At 46.3% G+C, this 21,401-nt stretch overlaps 1 protein-coding gene across 1 annotated transcript in view; it reads left to right on the top strand.

The window, feature by feature from the left end:
- VWDE (von Willebrand factor D and EGF domains) overlaps positions 1-21,401 on the top strand; it is a 168,497-nt gene that overhangs the window by 27,003 nt on the left and 120,093 nt on the right. The window contains exons 7-11 of the mRNA XM_068236783.1: positions 2,584-2,673; positions 3,669-3,813; positions 13,127-13,341; positions 15,702-15,775; positions 17,766-18,039. Of these exons, the coding sequence (XP_068092884.1) occupies positions 2,584-2,673; positions 3,669-3,813; positions 13,127-13,341; positions 15,702-15,775; positions 17,766-18,039 (798 nt within the window). The remainder of the gene's footprint in view (positions 1-2,583; positions 2,674-3,668; positions 3,814-13,126; positions 13,342-15,701; positions 15,776-17,765; positions 18,040-21,401) is intronic.

The following is a 21,401-nucleotide window of genomic DNA, read 5'->3' as shown; positions in this document are numbered from 1 at the left end:
AGGCAGCAAGGGTCCCCGGCGGCTCCACTCTGCAGACAAGCACCCACTGCCTGGGGCTGGGACACACAGACACTGACAGACCTCTCCCGGCAGCATATGGAGGGGGAAAGGGGTGACACAGCCACACATGACTCGCATGTAAGCCGAGGGGGACTTTTGAGCACATTTATTGTGCTCAAAAATTCGGCTTACATGCGAGTATATACGGTAGTTCAAGCCTTTTATTGTTTTAATATTGATGATTTTGGCATACAGCTCATGAAAACCCAAAATTCCTATCTCAAAACATTTGCATATTTCATCCGACCAATAAAAGAAAAGTGTTTTTAAAACAAAAAAATTCAACCTTCAAATAATTATGTTCAGTTATGCACTCAATACTTGGTCGGGAATCCCTTTGCAGAAATGACTGCTTCAATGCGGCGTAGCATGGAGGCAATCAGCCTGTGGCACTGCTCAGGTGTTATGGAGGCCCAGGATGCTTCGGTAGCGGCCTTAAGCTCATCCAGAGTGTTGGGTCTTGCGTCTCTCAACTTTCTCTTCACAATATCCCACAGATTCTCTATGGGGTTCAGGTCAGGAGAGTTGGCAGGCCAATTGAGCACAGTAATACCATGGTCAGTAAACCATTTACCAGTGGTTTTGGCACTGTGAGCAGGTGCCAGGTTGTGCTGAAAAATGAAATCTTCATCTCCATAAAGCTTTTCAGCAGATGGAAGCATGAAGTGCTCCAAAATCTCCTGATAGCTAGCTGCATTGACCCTGCCCTTGATAAAACACAGTGGACCAACACCAGCATCTGACATGGCACCCAGACCATCACTGACTGTGGGTACTTCACACTGGACTTCAGGCATTTTGGCATTTCCCTCTCCCCAGTCTTCCTCCAGGACTCCGGCACCTTGATTTACGAATGACATGTAAAAGTTGCTTTCATCCGAAAAAAGTACTTTGGACCACTGAACAACAGTCCAGTGCTGCTTCTCTGTAGCCCAGGTCAGGCACCTCTGCCGCTGTTTCTGGTTCAAAAGTGGGTTCATGCTTCCATCTGCTGAAAAGCTTTATGGCGATGAAGATTTCATTTTTCAGCACCACCTGGCACCTGCTCACAGTGCCAAAACCACTGGTAAATGGTTTACTGACCATGGTATTACTGTGCTCAATTGGCCTGCCAACTCTCCTGACCTGAACCCCATAGAGAATCTGTGGGATATTGTGAAGAGAGAGTTGAGAGACGCAAGACCCAACACTCTGGATGAGCTTAAGGCCGCTACCGAAGCATCCTGGGCCTCCATAACACCTGAGCAGTGCCACAGGCTGATTGCCTCCATGCCACGCTGCATTGAAGCAGTCATTTCTGCAAAAGGATTCCCGACCAAGTATTGAGTGCATAACTGAACATAATTATTTGAAAGTTGACTTTTTTTGTTTTAAAAACACTTTCTTTTATTGGTCGGATGAAATATGCTAATTTTTTGAGATAGGAAATTTGGGTTTTCATGAGCTGTATGCCAAAATCATCAATATTAAAACAATAAAAGGCTTGATCTACTTCAGTTGTAGTGTAATGAATCTAAAATATATGAACGTCTAATGTTTATCAGTACATTACAGAAAATAATGAACTTTATCACAATATGCTAATTTTTTGAGAAGATCCTGTATATATTGCTGTATACTGGTATGTAGCTCCGCCCTCCCAGTGATGTTTAGCCTAGGCTGATTAGCTAAGTGGAATTTCCTCTAAGAGCATTCGGGGAGACCAGGTATATTTTCTACTGGCTTCAGAACGCTTAGTAAATGAGCATACGAAGAGCTGCGCCTGGCAGGACTAATAGTGATGATGTCATCGCCACTTTAGGCATACTTTTGAATGAGCGCTTTGACAACGCAGACACCATATGGAATTATATTACATCATTTAAAGTCTGACCTACAGTTACTCTAAGGGCCCGTTTCCTTTAGAACGAATCTGCATGCGTTACCTGCATGCAGATTCGCATAGACAATACAAGCGGATGGGCCTGTTTCCACTGTTTTTCTGTGCAGAAAAAATCTGCACGGTAGACCCCGCAGAATTCGCCTACCGCATACCGCTATGCAATTCGCATACAATGTATTTAATAAGAATTTCGCATGCGTTTTCGTATGCGAATTCACGGCGTTTTTGCATAAAATCAATGTAAAAGCACACAGGCACTGACATTGTTAAATTCGCATACTTACTAACTTATGCGAAAACGCCCACGAATTCGCGGTAAAATTTGCATACACGTGCAAATTCGTTTTGCGTTTTCCGCGACTCATTCGCACCGCACAAGTGGAAACGGGCCCTGAAGATCTCTGCAAACTGAGAGCTTTCAGTAACTGTGTATCTCAGTCATTATATCGTCATTCGAATGACACACCGCGTTCAGGAATTATCCGATTAAAGCGGAGGAACATTATTATAATTATTACGGACCCCTCTGTAATCCGATCCTCAAAGTGCCGCCAGTTTTATGAAGTGTTTTCACACCGTGTGACAATCTATTATCTGTGATAATGACTGTTTGTGTGTCTGCTCTGTATTTTGTCGTTCAGATATATTGCAGCGTCTCCAGCTTCTACTTAGAAGAACCAGATGTTCACGGCCTCCTCCTGGAGAGCGAGGAATTCTTCGCCGGCATCCGGGTAAATCTGTCCAATCACGTTTTATGGCCCGTTATTACTGGCTGACGCATTTCCCACAATGCTCTCTGTTGTTAGTTTGCATTCACCCTGATGTACAAAATTTTTCTCACAATCCGCCATTTCTCACTTTTCTTATGTAAGAGCCGGTTTCCACTAGCCGTGTGCGTTTTGTAAGAGGCAAGCACGCATCTAGATCGCTTAGCCGTGCCTTGCAGGTCTGGGGATCCGGATGTGTGCTGCAGAAATCTGCAGCTTGTCATCCAGAATCGCAATTCGGGTGGCAAACAACTGAAAGTATAGACAGCGTTTCCACGCCCGACTCACCGGTGGGGAAACGCTGCCGATTTGGGCCGCATTTGACCCTAGTGGAAGCGGCCCTACAAATTTTTCAGAAATGTTGCAAGCAAGAGGTCACCCTTATTGACCATACACAAATCAATTTTATCTAGCAATGGGTTTGATTGAGTGTGTCACTTACCCTGATTGATTTCAGACAGTTTATCAATACAAGGTTGATTGGGGTGCAGCAATACATTTTTTTGTTGAAGGGGCGGGGTCGTAGCAGTGGGGGCATAGTTTCCCCCTCAGACCTCCCTTCTGATGCTGTCTGCTCTCCTCTCTGCTAACTCCCTCATCACCCCTCCCTTCTGATGAGTCATGCTGTCTACTCACCTCTCTTGTAACTCCCTCCTCACCCCTCCCTTCTGATGAGTCATGCTGTCTGCTCTCCTCTCTGCTAACTACCTCCTCATCTCTCCCTTCTGCTGAGTTATACTGTCTGCTCTCCTCCCTTCTAGCTCCCCCCTCAACCCTCCCTTCTGATGAGTCATGCTGTCTGCTCTCCTCCCTTCTAGCTCCTCCTCCTTTCTGATTAGGTAGGCAGTTCTCACCATGCACATATCAGCACTGTGTGTACACAGTAACATGGTAACGATTTTATTACATGCCTGGAAATTACAGATCATCTATAGATTATGCTGTTTCCTCCCCACTAGCTGCTTCCGGAAGCGGTGAGCATTGCTGAGGACGGCCGGGAATACCGGATGACGGTGGAGAGTTCAGTGCCTATAATCTGCTCAGACACCGGCCAGGAGCACAATGACTGCAAAGTGACTCTGAAACTCCACACAGCTACTGAAGGTACAGCATGGGGGCTCACATCTATAGGGGTGCTCACATCTACATGTATGGGGGTGTCACATCTATAGGGGGTGAAGGTACAGCAAAGGGGATCATATCTATAGGGGGTGAAATTCCAGTTTAGGGAGGCAATATCTATACCCTGTGAAGGTACAATATTGGGGTGAAGCAGGCAACTTGGGCACCCGATAGCGGTGAAAGTCTGCGCGCAGCCATAGATGCCTATTGGAATATCGGTAAAGAGGGGAAATTTGGGTGCCCAGGCCCCCGATAATTAGCACCCACTGGCCCCCAAATTTGCCCTCAATGCCGCTATTTCAATGGGCGCCCGCAAAAATTATTTTTTGTAAAAATAAATTTTGGTGATTGGCTGTAGGGGGCGGTTAGGGTTAGGCGTCAGGTAGAGAGTTCATGTGTGTGTGTGGGGGGAGGGGGAGAGAGGATTAGAAGTCGGGGGGGGGGGGGGGGGGGTTCTGTGTGAGAGTAGGGTAGGTGTAGTTATAGTAAAATATCGGTATTTAATACCGATATTTTACAATCCTTCTTCCCCTTTAAATAATAGAATATTATTATTTACCAATATTCTACTATTGGCTTTCCTGGGTGCCCTTCTATTATGTACGTGTATATGAGGCCCACATCTATAGGGGGGAAAAGGTACAGTATAGGGGGCCTGCCTCTATAGTTGGGGGGAGGGGGGCAGGCACTACAAAGGGGCCCACTAGCTCACGTCTATGGGGGAATTAGGGTACAGTATGAGGGTCACAGCGGCAAATTCCATCGCTAATTATTCTGTAAGTACCTCCCTAATTCAGTCCTGCAGATAAACAGGGGGGAAGAAACAGACCCTTTATCTCATTTTTAGTTACTTTAAAACTGTAACATATTTTGTGGTGCCCCTTGCTTTATTCTATCAAAGCCAATCGAGTTTTCTCAAAAAGTTTTCTGGGCCCAGAAACTCCCCGGTGACAGCCCTCCCTCCCCCTGGTCACCCGCCATGAACTTTTTGTAATTATGAAGTGAGTTCAGAACTGCTCAGCCGTCTTCGGAAGATCTCTTTAATCTCAGCAGTGACAGAGGGAACATCCTGCACCTCATATCCTGAGCGCTGTGCGCTGTCCTGGGTCACCGCGTGTAGCGGGTCAGGGTGACCCCCGAGGCTCCGCGATTGTATTTCACATCCATGGATTGCAGCAATTGAGGACTTGTTACAGTTTAACTGTTTCTTTGAAGAAGTGAGAGACAATCAGGCCGAGGAAATTGAGCTTTCGTTGCCTGAGGTGACTGGAGATTGGATTATGTGTTGTGTAATGATTCCTCTGAACTCTTTGCTGTTTAGACACGCTCGGATGTCGGGGAAGGGGGGGGGGGGGGGGGGGGGGGCTGCGGGTTCCATACTGGCCGACACACCGAGATTACATCTCCATTCTGAACAATAAACAAGCCTGAGGGGCCTTTACTGTACTGAGACCGTCTACATCACACTAGTGAGGGAACTAGCGTCACTGCTGATAACCTGCTGTAAGCTACGGACAAACATGACCAAATCCGCTGATTATCTGCTGTGAGCTGCAGACAGATGCATACAGGTAGTCCCCGACTTACAAACCTCTAACTTACGGACTAACTTCAACTTGTAGTTTTTGAGAAAATTGATTTTAATAGATTCAAAGAAAAAATGTTTTTTAATCTCCCTTGCGGTACACTGTATATTGTCTTAAAAAATAGAATGGTTAAAGGCCACATCCGAGCACATAAAAAAAAAAAAAATCCACTTACCTGGGGCTTCCTCCAGCCCCCGCCAGCTGTTCTGTGCCCTCGCCGCAGCTGCGCTTCACGCTGGTGGCCCAGGGTCCCCTCCGACGCAGGATTCCTACTGCATCTGCGCGAGCGGCCCTCAGAGTCGTGCTGACATCATCTGGACTGAACTACTGCGCCTGTGCTGTACAGTCCAGATGAACCGCACGCTGGAGCGCAGAGGAAGCCGAAGCAGACCTATCGAGGTCGGCTTCTCCACCGGAGGGGACCGGGAGCCACCGGAGCTGCAGCGAGGGTGCAGGACGGCTGCCAGGGGCTGGAGGAAGCCCCAGGTCAGTGGATTTTATATTTTATTTACAAAAAATTCTTGTTGCTGTCTCATGCACATGTACAAAATTTTATTACCGCCTTAGCTGTATATTGGAAGATCACAACACATTAAAACAACAGACACTTAAAATCACTACCTGGCCAGGAGCGCTCACTATTTTAATAAAGGGGACCAGACCTGTGCATACATGCAGCGTGATCGCCCAGCCTTGGCCTATGCAGAAAACGCTTTGCACCACACTGGTCTATACGGTCCTCATCCCACCACCACAACACCCAGCACTCTGTGCTCTGCTGACTCGAGTGCCTGCTATTGGCACAGATTACGGATCCTCATGACATAGCTATGTACGGGGTTCCGCCCAGAATGTTCAGACTTTAGGTTTGCGTGTTGTCATCTGCCTCATGGTAACACTGGTTTGCTAAGGAACTGGCTCTGCATAGCGTATACTGTCACTTAGTGGCTTTGATATACTTGCACTTTCAGATGGCGGACTCCTGTCCGCTTGGCCAGACCTACAGTGCACTGGGTCTCTTGAGTCACGCAGACATATCTCGTGTCATGATCCTCTGAAGCGGTCAATCCTCTTGGCTGTTAGCAGTAGAACTAGGGATCCCAGCAGTATGGAGTTTCGCTCAGCGTGCCGGCGTTTGCACGTGGAAGGCCAGCGCGAGCACTCCGGAGGTAGCCACGCCTACCGACGCGTTTCGCCCCGCCCACGGGGCTTTCTCAAGGTAGCGAATGACAGTAGGTCTGCACACCCCTCCTCTTAAGCTCAGTCACTCATACTCCGCCTCCAGCTTGTATCACCATGGCAACAATTGCCTCTGTTTACTCATATTTCCTGGTAGCGGCGGAGGAGATTGATGGCTGGGAGAGAAGTGTTAGATTTATACTCATTCAAAGAATTCCACATTATCACATTTTGTTACATGGGTGATATCGTGGAGTTTGACTTTGTTCAGCCAGCATGTATTAATGCTTCCATATTCCAGAAGCTGATTACTGCTCTTATAAGAAGTAAACAAGGTTCAGATCAGTATTCAGACCTCTGGGTGTCAGAGTTCCCAGACGGAAGATCCAGGTCTGTTCAATCTTGTAAAGATCTTTTTCAATATTGCCACCTCGGAAAGGTATATGTTGCTTGATTATACCTTTAAAGGTCAGGCCATCAGGTTTGAGGCCGTAGCTGCAATTCCCACTTCATTAGGGATAGAGGTATAGAGTGATTCTATGGGTCGGATTTTGGACCTCACTGGTTTGATCTGCAGAAATCCCTCCAGAAACACTGGCATGTTCTCATGTTGGACGATGAAATAAAAAAACGTGTTGGAGAAAGACCGTTTATGACGGCACGAAAAGCAAAAAATTTAAAAGACCGTTTGGTGAGATCTGAGTTCCACTCCACACAGCCTGAGACATGGTTGGACAGATATCCAGTGAGAGAGGGGATGTTCCCCTGTGGATCCTGTGTAAATTGTAAATACGTAGAGAGGAGTAAAACCTTTACTAACCATGATGGTACAATGCTTTTCGATATACGTGATAATATAAACTGTAACTCAACACGTGTAGTTTATGCTATCAGATGCCCCTGTAATCTCCTGTATATAGGGAAAACCAAAAACCGCCTAAGTAAGCGCATTGGGGACCATTTAGGAAACATCCGAAACCAAGATTTGGATAGTCCCTTAGGGAAACATTTTAGGGACTTCCATAACGGAAAACCTGATGGCCTGACCTTTAAAGGTATAATCAAGCAACATATACCTTTCCGAGGTGGCAATATTGAAAAAGATCTTTACAAGATTGAACAGACCTGGATCTTCCGTCTGGGAACTCTGACACCCAGAGGTCTGAATACTGATCTGAACCTTGTTTACTTCTTATAAGAGCAGTAATCAGCTTCTGGAATATGGAAGCATTAATACATGCTGGCTGAACAAAGTCAAACTCCACGATATCACCCATGTAACAAAATGTGATAATGTGGAATTCTTTGAATGAGTATAAATCTAACACTTCTCTCCCAGCCATCAATCTCCTCCGCCGCTACCAGGAAATATGAGTAAACAGAGGCAATTGTTGCCATGGTGATACAAGCTGGAGGCGGAGTATGAGTGACTGAGCTTAAGAGGAGGGGTGTGCAGACCTACTGTCATTCGCTACCTTGAGAAAGCCCCGTGGGCGGGGCGAAACGCGTCGGTAGGCGTGGCTACCTCCGGAGTGCTCGCGCTGGCCTTCCACGTGCAAACGCCGGCACGCTGAGCGAAACTCCATACTGCTGGGATCCCTAGTTCTACTGCTAACAGCCAAGAGGATTGACCGCTTCAGAGGATCATGACACGAGATATGTCTGCGTGACTCAAGAGACCCAGTGCACTGTAGGTCTGGCCAAGCGGACAGGAGTCCGCCATCTGAAAGTGCAAGTATATCAAAGCCACTAAGTGACAGTATACGCTATGCAGAGCCAGTTCCTTAGCAAACCAGTGTTACCATGAGGCAGATGACAACACGCAAACCTAAAGTCTGAACATTCTGGGCGGAACCCCGTACATAGATATGTCATGAGGATCCGTAATCTGTGCCAATAGCAGGCACTCGAGTCAGCAGAGCACAGCGTGCTGGGTGTTGTGGTGGTGGGATGAGGACCGTATAGACCAGTGTGGTGCAAAGCGTTTTCTGCATAGGCCAAGGCTGGGCGATCACGCTGCATGTATGCACAGGTCTGGTCCCCTTTATTAAAATAGTGAGCGCTCCTGGCCAGGTAGTGATTTTAAGTGTCTGTTGTTTTAATGTGTTGTGATCTTCCAATATACAGCTAAGGCGGTAATAAAATTTTGTACATGTGCATGAGACAGCAACAAGAATTTTTTGTAAATAGAGTTTGCGGTGGTTGTTGCTGGCTCCTATTATTAGTTGCACTTCAATTAATAGGTGGCTCTCTGGATTCTTACTAAAATTATGGATTTTATATTTGTGATTTGCTCAGACCTTCCCTTTAAGGATGAATCAGGATCGTCCAGTAATTACAAATACTCACCTCACGGATTCCCTGCGCGCACATTCCCGTCTTCTTAGCGGCAATAACCGCCAGCGATCTTCTCTTCTGTGTGCGCCCCCTGGTGTCGGGCGTACGCAGCATCATCTAATCAGGTGGCAAATTCAATTTTTTTTTGTAATGGATTCAGTACAAACCTCTGTATTGGATGCAATATAAAAATTTTAAGTGTAAAAAGATAAAAAAAAAAACTATGGGCAGTAGTAGCAAATAAAGTATAATAAATAATAATACATGAAATAGAAAAAACCGAGAGCCCAATATGGTGTAATTGGTAAGTGGTTTAGTGAGAGAATTTATACTCACAAACATGGGTTACCATTCAGGCAACCACTCAATAGGCAGGTGAGGAGATTAGACCTGTCCTCACTCAGGGATAAGAAGTTGCTCTCTGTAGTAAAGAAACAGGAAAGGGGGTAGCACTCCCCTCCACCAGGAGTGGACACAGAGTATGTGTATGTAGAACAGAGGCGCCAGCAGGATAACAGTCAATAAAAATTTTAAAAATTGCTTGGAGGAAGTGGTGGGCTTGCCTCCCAAAAGCAGACATGAGATCCTGTCTTCATATAAATCAATACATTTATTATACGGTACCCCAAAACAGTGCAACACGTTTCGCAGGCCCAGCCCGCTTCATCAATGTCACGCTTGGAGGTGTATTCTCCACGGTCAGCACGTGCTGCATAAGCTGACGTGAAGGAGGTACACACACCAGCACAAGGAATCAGGATATCCCCAGTTTAGTGGAGGAGAGGACTGACTCCAATAGGAGATTGTAGGGCAAAGAGCCGGTGCAGATCCGAACAGCCACAAACAATACTTTCGTGATAACGTCTCAGCGCAAAGTAACGCTGAGCGCATAAACCAGGACTGAGGAGATCAGGACAGGTAGACAGAATGAACGCTTGCTAAACTAGCCACTACTTAGTGACAGCAAGCGTCCACAACAAGACAGTCCATGAGGCAGCCAATGCGTTTACAGCGATGGCGTGCCTCACAAAGACAGGACAGGATAGTCAAGAAATAGCAGGATCAAGATAGATGAACGTAACACAGACAAATATACAATAAGTATGTTTTCCTAGCGTATTACAATTACAGCTATCAATGAAACTATTTGTAACGTCTGACTAACATATGTATATATCGGCAATGAACCGATATATGACATAAGCAGGAACACTGACTCGCACTGGAGCAATACAGGGAACAGGACTCAGAAGGATTCGCTATCTCTTCGCAGAGATGAACGCAATCCACAAACGGTAACAGGACAGGATTCAGAAGGATTCGTTATCTCCTCGCAGAGATGAACGCAATCCACAAACAGGACCAGGAGCAGGATACTAGCTCAGCACGGGTGATCACGATACGCGCAAACTACCAAAACGTGCTGGAAAACTGACTAACTGAACACAGGATATAAACAGTTCGTGTACGTATATATCAGCGACACTGATGTATCAACGTAACACGAATACAAGGAAAATAATAAACGTGCTGGTATGCATATATATTGGCAATGAACCAATATATGATGCAAGACCAGCAAAGTATCTTTAGAACAAGAAACACGATCGGGGGCTGAAGCGACAGCAAGACAGGCTTAAACTGAAGCTATGAAAACCCGAGGAGTCCTGCAGGAAGCAGATGTTTATACTGAGGTCATCCAATGGGAGCAGACATGCAGATTCCCACACAGGTGAATGATAATCAGTCACAAGCTGACAGCAGGGAAAGGCAGACAAAGCTATGCAGCTTGCATGGAAAGAGATCAGAACTGCCTCAGTAGCACTACTACTGCCAGCAATACCTGCTGCAGCAGCGATCATAACAATCAGGCAATAAACGTGGGGACAAAACTGAATTTTGGCAATAGCAGGTGTAGCACCTGCACCTGAGGCGTAGCACCTGCTATTGCCGAAATTCTGTTTTGTCCCCACGTTTATTGCCTGATGAAGCGGGCTGGGCCTGCGAAACGCGTTGCACTGTTTTTGGGGTACCGTATAATAAATGTATTGATTTATATGAAGACAGGATCTCGTGTCTGCTTTTGGGAGGCAAGCCCACCACTTCCTCCCAGCAATTTTTAAAAATGTTATTGACTTTTATCCTGCTGGCGCCTCTGTTCTACATACAAATAATTGTATTTTGATAAAAAAAAAAATGTAAGTGCTTTTTTTTTATATCATATGCATGCTTGCAGACAGCTTGCTAGACTGCAACTTGCAGGCGTCTGCTTAAAAAAAATGGTACCGCTTTTGGTATAAAATTTGCAGGGAAATGAAACTCTGTAAAATGACATTTTGCTGCGAAACACTATACTATATAGCGAGTTCCGCAAAATCAGCACATTATGATCATCACTAGGACAGAAGGTGGCACAAGGGGGGACAGGGGGGCAAAGGTGGGACAGAGGGACACAGCAGAGGCAGAGGTGGCACAGAAGGAGACAGTGAGGGAACAAGGGGACAGAGGGACAGAGGTGAGGCAGAGGTGGCACAGAGGGTGACAGTGAGGGGACAGAGGGGACACAGCAGAGGCAGAGGTGGCACACAGAGGGAGACAGTGAGGGAACAGGGGGACAGAGGGGACACAGTGGGGGGCAGAGGTGGCACAGAGGGGGACAGTGAGGGAACAGGGGGACATAGGGGACACAGTGGGGGGCAGAGGTGGCACAGAGGGGGACAGTGAGGGAACAGGGGGACAGAGCGGACACAGTGAAGGGAAGAGGTGGCACAGAGGGAGACGGTGAGGGAACAGGGGGACAGAGGGGACACAGTGGGAGGCACAGAGAGAGACAGTGAGGGGACACAGTGGGGGTAGAGGTGGCACAGAGGGAGACAGTGGATGGAACGGGGACAGAGGGGACACAGTGGGAGGCACAGAGGGGACAGAGTGGGAGGCACAGTGAGGGGACAGAGGGGACACAGTGGGGGGTAGAGGTGGCACAGAGGGAGACAGTGAGGGAACAGGGGGACAGAGGGGACACAGTGGGGGACAGAGGTGGCACAGAGGGAGATGGTGAAGGGACACAGTGGGGGGCAGAGGTGGCACAGAGGGAGACAGTGGATGGAACAGGGGGACAGAGGGGACACAGTGGGGGGCAGAGGTGGCACAGAGGGAGACAGTGGAGGGGACAGAGGGGACACAGTGGGGGGTAGAGGTGGCACAGTGAGGGAACAGGGGGAGACAGGGGACACAGTGGGAGGCAGAGGTGGCACAGAGGGAGACAGTGGAGGGGACAGAGGGGACACAGTGGGGGGTAGAGGTGGCACAGTGAGGGAACAGGGGGAGAGAGGGGACACAGTGGGAGGCAGAGGTGGCACAGAGGGAGACAGTGGAGGGAACAGGGGGACAGAGGGGACACAGTGGGGGGTAGAGGTGGAACAGAGAGTTACATTGAAGGCGCAGGGGAACAGAGGTGACACCAAGGGAGGAACAGAGGAGGCACAGAGGGGGACACTGGAGTCGGCACAGGGGAACTGACGGCAAGGTAAGTACTGTATGTAATATTTATCTGCAAGTACATCATGTGTTTATTTTAAATAATTTTAATCGGCTTAGGTTTTCTGTAAGCACCTCAGCAATGAACGTGTAGCTGTTGCCTCATGGAAATCTTTAATAGTTTAGTTGCATTTTACAATATACTCATTTTGTGTGCGGGATGTAAGCCATGGATCTGGGCTGGGAGTTGGATGAGATGAGGAGACTGTATGAGAGATGTAAGCCATGGATCTGGGCTGGGAGTTGGATCGGATGAGGAGACTGTGTGCGAGATGTAAGCCATGGATCTAGGCTGGGAGTTGGATGAGATGAGGAGACTGTGTGCGAGATGTAAGCCATGGATCTGGGCTGGGAGTTGGATGAGATGAGGAGATTGTATGAGAGATGTAAGCCATGGATCTAGGCTGGGAGTTGGATGAGATGAGGAGACTGTGTGCGAGATGTAAGCCATGGATCTGGGCTGGGAGTTGGATGAGATGAGGAGATTGTATGAGAGATGTAAGCCATGGATCTGGGCTGGGCGATTGTCTCCCATCTCGCAGGGTGATCTCACGTGTGATTATACTGGATCCAGTTTGTTGCACTCTGACCCCCCCCCCCCCCCCTCTTCCTGGCCGACCACCAGTAATGCTGGACTCCCGCCTTGTTCTCCACAGCTGGAGAGAAGCATGATTGGGATCTGAGCCTGTCTTCCTGTGAAGTGGAGCTCGTGCGATCGCCCTGCCAGAACGGGACGTGCGGTCAGGCTGTTCTCTACTACACGGCGGTCACAGACTTCGCAGCTGATGGGGACACGGTGACCAGTATTGTGGCGGAACCCATAGAGAGCGCCAACTTCCTGTGGAGCAGATATGTGCCCGACGTGATACAGGTGATGCACAGGGGGTGTATATATATATATATATATATATATATATATATATATATATATATATATATATATATATATATATATATATTATACTGTATGGCGCGGAGGATATATATACTGTATGTTGGAATAGAGGGCGATATACTGTATGTCTTTATGAAGGGGGGTATATATAGTGCATGTATGTACTGAGGGGGTAACGATGAGCAGAAATTACGCCTGTGCGTAATTACGCATCGTAATTCACTATTACACATGGTAATGCGAAATTATGGGGGAAAAGCAGAATTAATTCCGTATGTAATTGTAAGCATTCGCAATTATGCATGAATTTACATGTAATTAACACATATTTTTGTGCAGACTTTGGTAATGAATACCAAAGCCCCCATAAAACCTATTGCTACCAAAATTACTACATATGTTAAAGAGAGTCTGAAGTGTCCTGCGCCTGCGCAGTAGAGCGGACCCGAATGAGCAGGGCCGGGCCGAGGCATAGGCTGGAGAGGCTCCAGCCTCAGGGCGCAGTGTAGGAGGGGGCGCAGAATTCATTCAGCTGTCATTCCTAATTGTGTTTGAAGCAGAAAGAAATAAGAAAAGGGGATACATAGCAGTGACTGCAAGCCAGATAACTAGATATTAAGGTGTTGGGGAGGTTGTGGGCCCTGTGGCGCCTCTTAGTCTAATAGCAATCAGTGTGTGACGGATGGGGAGGCAGGGATGGAGGGGCGCACTTTGGTGTCTCAGCCTTGGGTGCTGGAGGACCTTGTCCCGGCTCTGCGAATGAGATCGGGTATTTCCGTGTAGTTCGGAACGGAAAGCCGCCACAGCACCCCTGCTGGAGCCAGCAAAGGTAAATATTGAACTGACAGTCGGCACAGTCGCCGGCTGTTCAGAGGGACCCCCGTGGGACAGAGGACGGCGTGGGAAGCCTCATTAGGATCCGGAGGCTTCCCCCACCCGAGGTGAGTACCCCCCAGGGGATCTTTTTAATGTTACAGAGTCTCTTTAAGGAGAAAAGTAGGAGCAAGTGAAAATTTTTTTCAAAAAGAGTTTTGGCCATATGCAATTCTTTTTTTCCCCTAAGTTTTCTCCTAGGCGATATTTTTACATTTTTCAATTAATTGCTTATGAAACCACAAGCAAGCAAGAAAATACTCAAAATAATTTTGATAATACTTCTTCACCAACTTTTAGGTACTTTTTCAATTGTAAAATGCTTAAAAGATATTTTAAAGAGAATATGAAAGTTATCTCCTAGGAGAAAACTCAGGAGAAAAAGTGTATATGGGCCTTTGGCCTCAATTCTGGTAGTGTTTTCGGGCAAATTACCTTCATGTATGGAAATTTATCGCATACGGTAATGATATTTAGCAATTCTGGTAGATTTTAGTCATGAATTACCACATATGGTAAATTATGCGGTCATTTGCATTCATTTTACCAAAAATCGCTATTCTCATGGAAATTAGGGGGCATGTTAGCACATAATTTAGTGTAAGACCTGCCTGTACCTGGAGGTAAAGTCAATTTGTATGCATTTTGCTGTTTTAGTGGCGTTCCTATTCAGGCCGTGTAATAGAAATGAATAGTAGAAACAAAACTCCAAATATTTACTGGATTTTTTTATATAGGGGATGCCTATAAATGTACTTTCCATAGGTTGCTACATCATCAAATACACCTCCCCCCCCCCCCCCCCCCCCCTCAAAAACATCTTCCAAAGACTATCTTAACTTATGAAAGACAATTAAAGACTACTATTATATATTTACTGCATGCTTACCGCTGAAATACCGCACGGTTTACCGCACTTTAACGTTTTACCGCATGTTTGGAAAGGCAGAAAACTCTTTCAGAATTGCTAAAAAGAGAGAAAAAAACCGCATAAGGTATTTTACCTACAAATAAATATTTACCGCACATAGCTACCAGAATTGAGGCCTTTGTAGTATTTGATTCGATTTTAAAAATGGGAAGGAAAAATTGATTTTAAATTCCAATTTTTCTAGTTTAAAAAACACTTTTCCTTTGCATTTTTAAAATAACATACGTAGCAATTTTGGTGACAGTAGCATTTGATAGTAGCAATGGCTTTGCTATTAAATTCAAAAATTACACCAAATTGCTAAATTACGATTCCTGATCATGTTTACAAATGAAATGTATTATGATTTTTTCCCCAAAATTATGCATTACGATTTTGCATCGTAGTTGCGAATTAAGATGCCAAATTATTATTATGTGAAATTTGTGCTTCTCACTAATCTTTATAACCTTATGCGGAGTCCCGGCACCTGCTTGTATAGTTGTAACTCTCATTGTTCGCCGGGTCTGTTTATAATGAAATCTCACCTTAGATTACAGTGAAGGACGTCCCCACTGCGCACTGCTATTCCTTCACCGACCCCCACATTGTCACCTTCGATGGCAGGTAAGCCTTTCTCCACAGCATCCTCCCAGGGAACGGACCACAGTCATTTACATTTAAAACTTTATTTGTATGTGTGTATTTGTCAGGAACACCGTGCTTAGCATAGTCAGGGCCGGATTTGTACTCTTTACCACCCAAGGCCACTGTCCCCAGCCACCCCCCTTCAGTGTGGGTAGCGAGATGACCCCTCCCCCTTCCCTCCAGTAGAGGTAGCCAGATGACTCCTCCCCCCCTTCCCTCCAGTATAGGTAGCCAGATGACCCCTTGTATAAGTAGCCTGATTACCCCCAGTATTGGTAGCGAGATGACCACTCCCCCTTCCCTCCAGTATAGGTAGCCAGATGACCCCTCCTCCTTCCCTCCAGTATAGGTAGCCAGATGACCCCTCCTCCTTTCCTCCAGTATAGGTAGCCAGATGACCTCTCCGCCTTCCCTCCAGTATAGGTAGCCAGATGACCCCTCCCCCTTCCCTCCAGTATAGGTAGCCAGATGACCTCTCCGCCTTCCCTCCAGTATAGGTAGCTAGATGACCCCCCCCCCCCCTCCACTATAGGTAGCCAGATGACCCGCCCTCCTTCCCTCCAGTATAGGTAGCCAGATGACCCCTTGTATAAGTAGCCTGATTACCCCCAGTATAGGTAGCCAGATGACCCCCTCCCCCCTTTCCTTCCAGTATATGTAGCCAGATGACTCCCTTAATCCCTGCTTATCCCCCCCTCCCCCCCCCCCTTTCAGTATAGGTAGCCATCTGCAGTGCAGAAGCTGCGTCTTCTTTTCTGTCTCCAATGCTGCACAGAGAGCAAGGTGGCTGCTGCACAGGCTACTGGCAGCAGAGTACCGCGGTCAGGTGCTCACCTAATCTCTCTGCATTGCAGCATTTGCAAGCTTGCAAATGCTGCACCAGTTTATCCTGCACCAGTTTATCCTGCTGCTTTGGTGCCCTTGCTTTTGTGGTGCCCTAGGCCATGGCCTAGGTGACCTTGGCCTAAATCTGGCCCTGAGCATAGTGTAATAGTCGAGTTTTGTATTGAAAGGTAATCTGTAGTGAGAATGACATGGAGGTGGCCATCTTTATTCCCAACACCAGAACTGAAAGGGATATGGTGGCTGCCATATTTATTTCCTTTTAAACAATACCAGTTGCCTGGCAGCCCTGCTGATCTCTTTGGCTACAGTAGAGTATGACTCACACACCTGAAACAAGCATGCAGCTAATCCAGTCTGACTTCAGTCAGAGCACCTGATTTGCTGCATGCTTGTTGAGGGGATGTGTGCTAAATGTGTTAAGCTCCGTACATACCACCCGATGGATCCAGCGATGTCCCTTTGATGATGGTCATCAGCGACGCCTCCTCCTGCTGGTGGGTATGCACAACGTCACTCGACGTTACACGTCCAGGGCGAACCAGATTTTAAGTAATTGTGGTACTTTGCACAGGAATCGTTGGGGATCTTAGCGATCCGATCTGCCGGGATGGTCGTTATTTCAATGCGACGCTAAGCAATGTTCGAGTGGTCCTGCGCCTGTACCCATGTCATGATATCGCGTAAACGACCGCTCAGCGCTCGATCTCTTGCACAGCACACAATGAAAAGTTATTATTACACACATAGTTGCTGAAGAAATTCCATGCTCTGTGTTCAGTGTTTGTTTAGCCAGATAAAAGTGTCTAATTAGTAACAGCAGCTGTGAATAGACTGCAGGAGAGCTCTGCCCAGGCGCCTAGACAGCTATCCCCATACAGCAAACACTGAAGCTTAACCCTTTCAGTGCTCCCTGCAAAGTGAAACATTGTAAAACTTCCTTGCATAAATTGTAATGAAGAAACATTTTTTCCCATAAAATGTATCATGTTGCGTCTAATATTTTAGAGGAGAGGAAGAGGAAGTTATTATTTAGTGCTTTTGAAGTAGATTTCCACTTATTTGTCTTGCGATATGATAAAATCTCTGCCGGGAGGTGAACTGGCAGTAAATGTATCTTTTGCAGGTATTATGACAACTTTAACACAGGAACCTTCGTGCTGTATAAGAGCGCGTCGCGGGATTTCGAGGTCCACGTGCGTCAGTGGGACTGCGGGAGCGTGGAGCACCCGGCATCGTGTAACTGCGGCTTCGTGGCCAAGGAGAGTGGCGATGTCGTCACCTTTGATATGTGCAGCGGGCAACTCCACGAGTCCCAACCCCATCTGTCCGTGAGGAGCCAGGATCCCGTAGAGATCGGTTTCCGGATCACCGAGTCCTACCAAGGGAGAAAGATCACGGTATGTAGAATAACAGGCCCTCTTTATGCCCCTGATGCCAGGCTCACATCCAGAACTGCTGGTGTATAGTGAGCCTATAGCTTATAAATGTTACAGAAACGCTGGTGTATAGCAAGCCTATAGCTTATACATGTTACAGAACTGCTGGTGTATAGCGAGCCTATAGCTTATACATGTTACAGAGCCGCTAGTGTATAGTGAGCCTATAGCTTATACATGTTACAGAACTGCTGGTGTATAGTGAGCCTATAGCTTATACATGTTACAGAACCACTGGTGTATAGCGAGCCTATAGCGTATACATGTTACAGAGCCGCTGGTGTATAGCGAGCCTATAGCTTATACATGTTACAGAGCCGCTGGTGTATAGTGAGCCTATAGCTTATACATGTTACAGAGCCGCTGGTGTATAGTGAGCCTATAGCTTATACATGTTACAGAGCCGCTGGTGTATAGGGAGCCTATAGCTTATACATGTTACAGAGCCGCTGGTGTATAGTGAGCCTATAGCTAATACATGTTACAGAGCTGCTGGTGTATAGCGAGCCTATAGCTTATAAATGTTTCAGAACCGCTGGTGTATAGCAAGCCTATAGCTTATACATGTTACAGAACTGCTGGTGTATAGCGAGCCTATAGCTTATACATGTTACAGAGCCGCTAGTGTATAGTGAGCCTATAGCTTATACATGTTACAGAACTGCTGGTGTATAGTGAGCCTATAGCTTATACATGTTACAGAACCACTGGTGTATAGCGAGCCTATAGCGTATACATGTTACAGAGCCGCTGGTGTATAGCGAGCCTATAGCTTATACATGTTACAGAGCCGCTGGTGTATAGTGAGCCTATAGCTTATACATGTTACAGAGCCGCTGGTGTATAGTGAGCCTATAGCTTATACATGTTACAGAGCCGCTGGTGTATAGGGAGCCTATAGCTTATACATGTTACACAACCGCTGGTGTATAGTGAGCCTATAGCTAATACATGTTACAGAGCTGCTGGTGTATAGCGAGCCTATAGCTTATACATGTTACAGAGCCGCTGGTGTATAGCAAGCCTATAGCTTATACATGTTACAGAGCCACTGGTGTATAGTGAGCCTATAGCTTATACATGTTACAGAGCCGCTGGTGTATAGTGAGCCTATAGCTAATACATGTTACAGAGCTGCTGGTGTATAGCGAGCCTATAGCTTATACATGTTACAGAGCTGCTGGTGTATAGTGAGCCTATAGCTTATACATGTTACAGAACTGCCGGTGTATAGCGAGCCTATAGCTTATAAATGTTACAGAAACGCTGGTGTATAGCAAGCCTATAGCTTATACATGTTACAGAACTGCTGGTGTATAGCGAGCCTATAGCTTATACATGTTACAGAGCCGCTAGTGTATAGTGAGCCTATAGCTTATACATGTTACAGAACTGCTGGTGTATAGCGAGCCTATAGCGTATACATGTTACAGAGCCGCTGGTGTATAGCGAGCCTATAGCTTATACATGTTACAGAGCCGCTGGTGTATAGTGAGCCTATAGCTTATACATGTTACAGAGCCGCTGGTGTATAGGGAGCCTATAGCTTATACATGTTACAGAGCCGCTGGTGTATAGTGAGCCTATAGCTTATACATGTTACAGAGCCGCTGGTGTATAGCAAGCCTATAGCTTATACATGTTACAGAGCCACTGGTGTATAGCAAGCCTATAGCTAATACATGTTACAGAGCTGCTGGTGTGTAGTGATCCTATAGCTTATAAATGTTTCAGAACCGCTGGTGTATAGCGAGCCTATAGCTTTACATGTTACAGAGCCGCTGGTGTATAGCGAGCCTATAGCTTATACATGTTACAGATTCGCTGGTGTATAGTGAGCCTATAGCTTATACATGTTACAGAGCTGCTGGTGTATAGCAAGCCTATAGCTTATACATGTTACAGAACTGCTGGTGTATAGCGAGCCTATAGCTTATACATGTTACAGAGCCGCTAGTGTATAGTGAGCCTATAGCTTATACATGTTACAGAACTGCTGGTGTATAGTGAGCCTATAGCTTATACATGTTACAGAGCTGCTGATGTATAGTGAGCCTATAGCTTATACATGTTGCAGAACTGCTGGTGTATAGTGAGCCTATAGCTTATACATGTTACAGAACTGCTGGTGTATAGTGAGCCTATAGCTTATACATGTTACAGAGCTGCTGGTGTATAGTGAGCCTATAGCTTATACATGTTACAGAACTGCTGGTGTATAGTGAGCCTATAGCTTATACATGTTACAGAGCCGCTGGTGTATAGTGAGCCTATAGCTTATACATGTTACAGAGCCGCTGGTGTATAGTGAGCCTATAGCTTATACATGTTACAGAGCCGCTGGTGTATAGTGAGCCTATAGCTTATACATGTTACAGAGCCGCTGGTGTATAGTGAGCCTATAGCTTATACATGTTACAGAGCCGCTGGTGTATAGTGAGCCTATAGCTTATACATGTTACAGAACTGCTGGTGTATAGCGAGCCTATAGCTTATACATGTTACAGAGCCGCTGGTGTATAGTGAGCCTATAGCTTATACATGTTACAGAACTGCTGGTGTATAGCGAGCCTATAGCTTATACATGTTACAGAACCGCTGGTGTATAGTGAGCCTATAGCTTATACATGTTACAGAACCGCTGGTGTATAGCGAGGCTATAGCTTATACATGTTACAGAACTGCTGGTGTATAGTGAGCCTATAGCTTATACATGTTACAGAGCTGCTGGTGTATAGTGAGCCTATAGCTTATACATGTTACAGAACTGCTGGTGTATAGTGAGCCTATAGCTTATACATGTTACAGAACTGCTGGTGTGTAGTGATCCTATAGCTTATACATGTTACAGAACTGCTGGTGTATAGTGAGCCTATAGCTTATACATGTTACAGAACTGCTGGTGTATAGTGAGCCTATAGCTTATACATGTTACAGAACTGCTGGTGTATAGTGAGCCTATAGCTTATACATGTTACAGAACTGCTGGTGTATAGTGAGCCTATAGCTTATACATGTTACAGAACTGCTGGTGTATAGCGAGCCTATAGCTTATACATGTTACAGAGCTGCTGGTGTATAGTGAGCCTATAGCTTATACATGTTACAGAACTGCTGGTGTATAGCGAGCCTATAGCGTATACATGTTACAGAGCCACTGGTGTATAGCAAGCCTATAGCTTATACATGTTACAGAGCCACTGGTGTATAGTGAGCCTATAGCTAATACATGTTACAGAGCTGCTGGTGTATAGCAAGCCTATAGCTTATACATGTTACAGAGCCGCTGGTGTATAGCGAGCCTATAGCTTATACATGTTACA

This window comes from Hyperolius riggenbachi, chromosome 5 (genome assembly GCF_040937935.1).
Source record: "Hyperolius riggenbachi isolate aHypRig1 chromosome 5, aHypRig1.pri, whole genome shotgun sequence".
In the NCBI taxonomy this organism is placed as follows: Eukaryota; Metazoa; Chordata; class Amphibia; order Anura; family Hyperoliidae; genus Hyperolius; species Hyperolius riggenbachi.
The sequence above is the reverse complement of the archived record's forward strand: the minus strand, read 5'-3'. Positions and strand labels throughout refer to the sequence as shown.